Source organism: Etheostoma spectabile, chromosome 22, assembly GCF_008692095.1.
Source record: "Etheostoma spectabile isolate EspeVRDwgs_2016 chromosome 22, UIUC_Espe_1.0, whole genome shotgun sequence".
NCBI classification, from domain to species: Eukaryota; Metazoa; Chordata; class Actinopteri; order Perciformes; family Percidae; genus Etheostoma; species Etheostoma spectabile.
In genome coordinates, this window is record NC_045754.1 from 12,434,146 (window position 1) to 12,443,568 (window position 9,423).

General features: G+C 42.5%; 2 protein-coding genes across 3 annotated transcripts in view; one reads left to right on the forward strand and one right to left on the reverse strand.

Moving 5' to 3' along the window:
- The window catches only part of spice1 (spindle and centriole associated protein 1), an 11,785-nt gene extending 7,487 nt beyond the window's left edge, over positions 1 to 4,298 (reverse strand). The window contains exon 1 of one of the 2 annotated variants that reach the window (XM_032504451.1): positions 4,283 to 4,298. The gene's annotated coding sequence lies outside the window, so the exon portion shown is untranslated. The remainder of the gene's footprint in view (positions 1 to 4,282) is intronic. The other variant, XM_032504452.1, reaches the window with a different exon arrangement.
- Positions 2,454 to 9,407, forward strand: shisa2b (shisa family member 2b). The gene is made up of 2 exons (XM_032504496.1): positions 2,454 to 3,461; positions 7,781 to 9,407. The coding sequence occupies exons 1-2, from the start codon at positions 3,158 to 3,160 to the stop codon at positions 8,341 to 8,343; spliced, it is 867 nt and encodes a 288-aa protein (XP_032360387.1). The 5' UTR covers positions 2,454 to 3,157; the 3' UTR covers positions 8,344 to 9,407.
- The last annotated feature ends 16 nt before the right edge of the window (positions 9,408 to 9,423 follow it).

Sequence of the window (9,423 nt, forward strand, 5' to 3'; positions counted from 1 at the left end):
TTTGATACGCATATTGTTCTAATCATTGCAGACATATTTCCCATTGACCTTCATTAGCCCCGCCCAACCGGAAGACGGCCATTTTGACTTTATGAATTTTCATGTGTTTTACATTCTTTCAAACTCTCCCTAGGCTGTGATTGCAATCTTCTTGAATCTTTGCAGGTAGTATCTACTGACACTCATGACAAAACGTTATCCAAAGAATTTTGATAGCTAACACAATATGCAAGTTATAGAGGACCAACTTCCTGTAGGTGGCTGTTGAAACAGGAACGGTTGTATCTTGGCAAAAGTCATTCAGATAGACATGAAACTTAGAATGTGTGGTCTACATTTGATACACCCATTTACACAGGCCACGCCCTTTCATAACTTGCAGGTTAACCATCACTGGGTAAAAAAATCACTCAAGATATGTACATCATTTTAAAAAATGTCGCCAGTTTTTTGGGGGTCATTTTTGGTATTAGCGGGTTTTTAACTCAATTCAGTGATGACGTCACATTGGGGAAAGTAGCCTCAGCCTAGTAGGCTACTAGAAATATGGCAACTGACTGGGATGTGGAAGAGGTGGAAAGGCCAGCAGCCGTGTAATTTCAAACCTGCCAGCCGTGAGAAGACAAATGAGGAATTGCAGAGAGTTGGGGAAGTCTCGTGGTGAGTTGCTATCATTTAACAACACAGCAGTGCCAGCGCAGCAATGCATACAATAATGACTTTTTTTACTGAATAGCACCTAGTGAAAGTCAGCGTTTTCTTTCTATCTAGGGACAATGATCATGTTGTTAGTTCAGATTAGTACTGGTAAACTAATCTATCTATGAATAGAAGGCATCATGCTCTCTCCCTTTTATATGACAAAAACGCAGAATTTTCAAATACATCTATATGGAAGCTTTTTAAGGAAAGAGCAGGTTGGGTCACACACAGAAGAAGCACACACACATATAGCTGCAGCAAAATCAATTTTGGGCTTTGCAGTGACTGTCGCGCAAATGCACTGCCACAAAGATTGGAATCTGCCAGTAGCCTACCCTCGACCTGCGATTAATTTAATCATTAATACTGCTGCACAGAGTTTTAAGCAGCACTATTGTACTAGCTACCTGGTCAAGTGCTGCTGGGTAATGTGTTCATAACCAGTGGTGGAAGAAGTAGCCTATGATATTTTACGTAATTTAATAGGCCTACCCATAGCCTACTAAGCGAAATAGCCCGTTAAAAGTAAAAGCCCTGTATTTAGACGTATTATTAGCAAAATATACTTAAGGTGTCACAACTAAAAACCATGGAGCAGAATGATAATAAATATTAGGCTTGTGTATTGCCTATTATTACATGCATTGCTGCAGCTTTTTAGTTTTAGCTTTCTGGGGTTAAGAGTATGTTAACTACTTGTGCACATATAGGCAATTAGGGGCCTATCATTTTAAAATGGTAGGTTTTGTAAAATCTGTATCTGTAAAGTAGCTTAGCTGATGTTAACGTTTAGAAGTTAGGCTATGTAGTGGAGTAAAAAGTAGGCTACATTTTCCTCCAAAACTGGTGCAGCAGAGTTATTAGAATTGATGGAAATGCTCAAGTCAAGTAAAAGTAGCCTATCTTAGATTTGAACTAAAATGCATCACTTGTGTTAATAGGCCTACTTTAAACCACTAGATATTGTGTAAAATACACAAACATTTGATATTATATTGGCACACCCACCAAGTCTTTGTAAAAAAAATGTGTAGGCTACTTATTGAGTTTATTTAGTGATAATACCAGATTTATGCAAAGCAGCAAGCATACGGTAACTCCACTAGATGGCACTGTCACCATTTAAATCCCAGTTGGTGGTCAGAGGAGAGAGGCCTGCACGCGCCAAACTAACTCCCAGTTGCTTTTCACCAGGAGACAACTAGAACAAAATCTGCCTGGAGAAGTTTAACTGAACTTTGGGGCAATTGTTTCAATCAAATGTCTAACGTAGAATAAGAGAAGCGGCGTCAAGTCAGCAACAATATGCAACCGGAAAACTGCGTAGCTTCCTTTCAAAATAAATGCACAATTTAGTAAACATTGTACTAGTGGTTGATTTCAACGTTTAGTACGACGGCATGCATTAAACAGTATCACATGAAAGTGATTGGCAGCACATACATTCATAATTGATAGCTGGTGTAGCCAATCAAAAACGATAGAGCTGAAAAATCTCAAAGCTGTGTTGGCTGAGGTCTGGTCCGGTAGTTAAAAGCATAGCAGTTTCTGTATAATAAATAATATAATGGTCTATCTTGGATTATCTTCAAATTTTTTTAATTGAAAAAAGTAGCCTAGCCTACTCCATGCATTTCAAAATTCACACATTGCATTCTGCGATAGGCTTTTATTTTAAAGGTTTCAACCGGAAGTTGTATTTTACTGTTTGCATCTTGCCACTGCTAGTTCCGACGGTTAATTACTTATTTAAGAGGGATGTGTATTTGCATATGACTTTTTACACGCCCCTCTCACTCTGACGCAAAGTAGGATACACTCTGCGCGCTTCAGTTCAATCGGGCTACACTGTCCAGGCTTGGTTGACTTACTACTGACGCCCAACAATGCAGACCAAGCCCCAGAAGTTTGAAATCTTATTTTTGCGCACGGGGCTGAGGGTGAGGGGTCTCAGGAGTGACAGCCTCATGGATCAGGCTACATGTGTTGGTTTCTCTGCATCCCTGTGGAAAGGCATTTGAAGAGTGAGGAGACATGAACAGCCTTGCTGCAGTGCCAGAGGAGATCATTTAGTCCTCCCATTCTGGATTTTAGTAAGAGCTCATGGTTTACAACTGGAGTATTAGTTAAGCTTATCTGATATCATTTCTGTTACAGCTTTTCTTTCAATAGCATATACTCTGTGTTTTGTTTTCCTACAACTATTGGATAACCACCCGTACTGCAAAGTCACACTTAGTTACTTTTGGAGACGTTGGATCTGAATTGCGCACGGATATTCCTCTAACAAATGACAGCTTCTGAGTGGTTTATTGCTCCCTCACTTCATCCCTTCAGCTCTCTGTATCACACCGATCCACCGTATCAGTCCCTGCACCAGGTGTGACGCCGAGAGTGAAAGCCTCTCTATCTCATTTAGTGCGCCAGCGTGCGGCCGAGGGCCACCTGGCCGACGATGTGGGGAGGAGGTTTCCCGATGTCTGTCACCGCGATTGTGACTCTGCTCCTGGTTATTATTGACGTGAAAGCCAGTGGGGAGTACTGCCACGGCTGGCGCGACTCCCAGGGCGCGTGGAAAGAAGGGTTCCAGTGCCCGGAGAAGATCGATGGAGAGGACTCGATCATCTGCTGCGGGAAATGCGAGCTGCGCTACTGCTGCTCCAGCACGGAGGCAAGGCTCGACCAGGGGAGCTGCGATAACGACCGGCAGGCTCAGGAGCCCGGGACAGAGAGCAAGGAGAACAAGGATTCCGGTGCAGGTATTAAGCCATAATTTCTACTGTTTCAGCAACTTCTATCACAAATATGATGTATGTTCATAATCAGTCAGCCTACTAAAAAAAGAAAGCATGTGCATACCAGTTAAAACAACAAAAGACATTGCAAAATAGGGCAAAGGCAATTAAAAAATTGATTAACATACACGCATGATGCATAAATAGATGTTGTTGTATGTTTGGGGGTCGTTTTGGAGTATGGAGATTGTCACAGTAAAAGCCCAACAATCCTGTAGTCTTCACTGGAATTTATATCAGAGGAAAACTGGTAATTGACCTGTTGCTTCAGCGCAGGGTTCAGTGTTAATCTTAGCTAAATCTTTGTTTTTAAGTTTTATTCCAAACGACTAATTGAAAATGACTCAAATTAATATAACGTGTTGAAGCCATGCTCATGTGCCTTGGATGCAGGATATCTTAAATTTGATATTGTAAATTGCAGGACCTATTACAAGGTTTGGTTTCCCCTCATAAACGGTTTGACAGCATCTCCCTGTTAAGGCTCATCTGCTGACTGCCCTGGTTGGCAACGACAGCTGCACAGGAGACAGCAGCAGACTCCTTCAAAAAAGCCGTTAACTGCACTCACAAATGGCAAACTGTGCCTATACTGCACTTATAAATAGCTGTGTTTGTTCTGGCCTGTAACAGTGCAAGAGGGGCCTGGCTCAGCTCACGCTGTCCCCACGGTGATCAAGTTTGGACTTGACCGGATCTTGGACAGTGGCTCACCAAAGGCGCTGACAGCTCTGCTTATTAAAAAAAAAAAACACAAATCACGTTCATCATGTATCATTTCCTACCAGGCCGGTGGAGTCCCTGTCCTTCTGGAATCCCCCATTGCAGTCACTCTGGTGTCTGTGGGCTTTCAAGGGATTCAGACTCAGACAAGCTTCAAACTAGACACTCATATACATACAAACATACATACATACATAGACACTGCATTTAAGAGAGGGACAATTACGAAAACTTAAGGGAAAATATAACCCATGGTTTCCAATTTGTATAGTTGATTAGGTAACAATACAAACTTTTGTCTCCACCTTGGCTCCCCATTCATCATGGTTAACATGCCCATAAATGAATCTACCATACTGCATCATATCTTGAATAAAAGATCAGCGTAGTCACATCAGTGATAAAGGCAACACAGACTTAGTTCATGTTTCCTTGGAGAATAGTATGCCCTCTTTTGGCCCTCTAGCTATAATCTGTCATTTACTAAGACAATCATGCCTTATCACTAGAGGAAGAAGTATATACATTTCATTCAGTGGCCTCAAGCCAAAATAATATAAAGAAAAGCAGCTTTTTTTCTCACTAAGAAAATTGGATAGCCTAGTTTAGTTTGTGCATTTCATATTTTTCCTATGCTTGCAGTCTATTAATCATCCAGGAAAGATAAACACTTTAATGTCAATGGATAACAGGCAGGAAATTATTAATGTACTTAACATGAAGGAACATATGGTATTTAGGAACAGGAGAATACCCGTGGGATAGATGAGGCAGAGTCCAGCCAGCACAGTCACAAAGACTGTGCCCAAAACAAGAGCTTAAGAGAGGGGGCTGCTGTTACTGCGGCAAGGCTGCACAGCTCAACTGCAGCAACAGGTGTGGAGGAGTGACAGGGAACAATAGGAGGGTTTCAACCACCATGTGCACAAGATGAGACAATAACACCTTAGCAAAAGTTTAAAAAAATAACTGTTTAAAGCCCAAAGAGGTACAAGTTTCGAACATTTCATAAAAAACAAAGATTGAAAGTCCAAACTTTTTATTTTTTTTATTATTATTTTTTTTACAAATTAGTCTAGCAATGTATAGTTTTTACAACTAGCGACGAGAATCTATGGATGGCAATGTTGTAAGTTGGTCTACCTCTTTGGTCCATATTGAAGTCTCAACAATTATTATATGGATTTCAATGACATTTTGAACAGACATTCATGTCCCCTTCGGGATAAATTGCAAAACCATAACTTTTTATTTAATGTCATCATAAACTTAAAGTTTAAATTTGTCCAATAGTGCTTTGGTTCATGGCCAATAGTAATGACATTCCCATCAGCCTCAGCGGTAATTTGTGTTTAGTACTGAGTAAGTAGCCAATTTTAGCATGCTAACACACAAAAGTAAAATGGTGAACATGGTAAACATTGCACCTGCTAAACATCAGCATCTTAGCATTGCCATTGTGAGCATGTTAGCATGTTGATATTAGCATTTAACTCAAAGCAACAACTGTGAGCTAAAGCATCAGATAGCTGCTAGCATGGCTGTTGACCTTCAGCCTTTTTTCTTCGTTCCTACCCAGAATTATCTTGTGACCCTTAGCACCCTTTTCTGCATATTGAGTTCTTTTATTTTGATACTCAATACATTTCACCTTTACTTGTAATTAAGTATTTTTTACCTGCACAAAGATCTGAGTACTTCTTCCACCACTGTATTTGCTGAACTTTAATTGGTGCTCCCCCCTCCATTACTGTTTCACTGTACAGTGTTTTGGAAAGGAGCTACGCAAAAAATGAGTTGTTGAAGATGAAGTAAAACAAGAGAAAAGTTTCTGCAATTACTAATCCTCATCTGTCGTGCAGAAAAAGGGAGTGGAAGCAGAGAGGTTGAGGTGGAGGCCATATAAGTGCAGGAAAAGAGGGCAGTCAAAGTGTCCCTTATTTATGTTGCCATAACAGAGTTCCTGTTAAAACCTGTTTACTGGAAGGTGTTTAGCTGTGAGGTAGACTACATCAGCCTCTGAAGTTGACACCGATTCTTGTCAAAGGGATATGGGTCAAGGTCCTAGTCTGTTTCATGTCACTATGTCTCGGCCTCTTCTGCTGCTGGCCTATGTCTTTTGTCACCTGGACTTACCGCCTCAGCCAATGAATGTCCCCTAGCTCTTAACAGGTTCCATGCAGTAATCCTTATAATACCTTGCTACTTTTGATGAGCATTTTGAAAAGTTTCTCAAGGCGGTATGGATGTATTTCAAAGAGACAAAAGGAAACTGGAGCTAGTTGCCACCTCTCTCTCCTTGGCATACAGTTACACCTCATAACACATGGGCACATTCAGAGCGGAAAATAACTACACCCAGTGGGAACAATAAAACACAACTAATCACTTATAATGTAACATGGTCATTATTGTGTCTGTAAGGTGTTTGTGTGAGTGAGCATGGGAATGAACCAGTCCCGGTCCCCGTTTCTGCCAAAAACATCCACTCTGTGCCCTTGCTGTTCGGCCAAAAGGTGAAATTTGAACAAAAACTGTTATTTCTTCTTGAGGAAAGTTATTGTTGATCATGTTTCAAAGTTGTTATTGGAGCTTCTCTTGCTTTTCACTTAGCAAATTTACAGATATCTAACTGGAACTGAGATCCTAACATATAAAAATGTCAAGATTTGTACAAGTTTAATAATGCCTCTGCTATTTGACCCAGCAAAGAGCACAGTGTGATTGGTGGAACTGTTACACAAGTACTTTCTTACCAGTCTGATTTGCTGTATTAAACAAAAAGGAAGAAAAGGTCAGCGAGAAGAAATTGCTATTCCTTGGATTTAAGGGCTGAATAAGCTCCCATTCAGCTACATTAAATCAGTCAACTTTAATACCCTTCTTTAAGCAGAAGCCAAGTACTGTAGTTCAACTTGAGTAACTCATTTTCAAAGGTTTGGTCATAAATAGCTGAAGAAAAAGAAGGGTCACATATATGCTGGCAGCCGGGCCTAAGAATGTCTCTCTCTCTCTCACACACACACACACACACACACACACACACACACACACACACACAGAGGTCTGCAGGGTCGAGGAGGCTCGGGAAACAGCAGGGTGCTGAGGATTAAAGCAGATCAAAACAAAGTTAATAACTGCTAATGAGAGCCTGGGACTCCCTGGGGACTCAGTCCCAGTGTACCTCTCATTCTCCTACCCAAGTCCACACACTCCTCTCTGCTCTCTTTGTTTCACTGTCTTACCCATCTACACTCACATGTAGGAGCTTTGCTGTGCAGGGAAGCAAGACACGTGTGTGTGTGTGTGTGTGTGTGTGTGTGTGTGTGTGTGTGTGTGTGTGTGTGTGTTGTTTGTGTGGTGTGTGTGTGTGTGTGTGTGTGTGTGTGTGTGTGTGTGTGTGTGTGTGTGTGTGTGTGTGTGTGTGTGTGAGAGGCGCTACTGCTTTGAACGTTAATGTTTAACTGATAATGTTAATGTTAACGTTAATGTTTAAGATGTCAGGGGAACTGTTAGTTGTTTTTTTGATGAGAATGTGTCATTTTCTTCTCTCTCTGTAGTGCCTATCTATGTGCCGTTCCTGATTGTGGGCTCGGTGTTTGTAGCTTTCATCCTGGTGGGCTCTGTGGTTGCTGTGTGCTGCTGCCGCTGCCTCCGGCCAAAACAGGAACTGTCATCAGGAGGTGGGACAGGAGGAGGGGCCGGTGCTGGTCGCCTCTTGGAAACCATCCCTATGATGGCCAGCATGGGGACCTCCAGGGGTTCATCGTCCCGGCAGTCCAGCACAGCCACCTCATCCAGCTCCTCTGCCCCGCCTGCTGCACCCCGCCCTGCTCCCCCTCCGCTCATGCGTGCTCAGGCCTCCTGCTGCCTGCCCCCTGATGCCAGCGTCTTCGTCAACATGCCCACTAACTTCTCCGTACTCAATTGCCAGCAGGCCACGCAAATCATGCCTCACCAGGGACAGTTTCTTCACCCGCAGTACATCGGCTACGCCCACCCTGCCACAACCTTCCTGGACCCTACTCAGGGAGGATACAGACCCCTCCAGTCCCCCTGCCCTCCTCCAATTGGTGGCTCCAGTGTCACCAGTGACCAGAAATACCCTGCAGTGACTGTATGATAAGGAGCCAACTTGCAGACCACTCTGCCACTTTGTTGTGAAGTTTAACCTGTGAGGGCTGTGTCAGACACCTTTAGGGGAAGCTGCCAGAGTGGAAAAATAGAAAGGCAGGGAGTCAGACTCACAAAGCCGTTGCTGGCTCAGGGCCTGCCTTGCTATTGTGTGTGGTGTGTGTCTGTTTAGCATGTCATATGATCTCTTGGCAAGTTGGAATGAGCTAAGCTCAGCCTATGATGGATGCATAAACAATTTTCTGTCTTGATGTAAAGACAAAACTGCATATAGGAAGGCTATACAGCCCAGATGGTTGATTGTGCACAGCCCGCTGCAGCCTGCAGCTCAAATAAAACTGTGTATGTGTTTGTGTATGCATGTATGTGAATTTGAGAATGAGAAAAAGATTTGTTGGCCTATATGTGCTGGAATGAGTGATGACTGGATGATTTATAGCAGTGAACTGTATAAAAAGTGAATATTCAAGCAAAAAGGTTTATGCCATGTGCACTTGTGAATGCTTGTGAGTGGTTTATACAGTACAGTATGTTTGTTTGTGAGGAAAAAAAGCATGTGAAAAGATGTTTGTACTGTATGTGTGAGTTAGTGTGGAGTGGAGGGATGTGTGTAATGGGAAATGCAGGTGGTGTAATGTCAAAGGCAGTCGCAATCTCCCTGTAGACCATTTAAACTCTAATGAAGTGAACACAGGACATAGACTGTGACGCTCCACCCTGCTATACAACTCCCCTCCTGCCACCCAAAAAGAAAAAGAGCACCCCCCCCAAAAAAACAAAAAAACTCACCAACTCCCCTGAGCGGAAACACACAGGCAAGGCTTGCAGTTAATGTACCTGAGAAGTGTGAGTGTGTGACAGAGAAGGAGTGAGAGGCAGTTCTCTGAAGATTACAGTTAATTATACAGCGAAAACTGCCCCCTTCACTTCTCTCCTGTGAGAGGTGTGTGTGTATTTAACACTACTGCAGTAAGCTGAGGGCACAGGCAGCTCCAGGGCAGCTTTGACTCATTATTTTCCACTTAACAGCACAGAAATGGTGTTTTTTGCATAATCAAAAAAAAAAAAA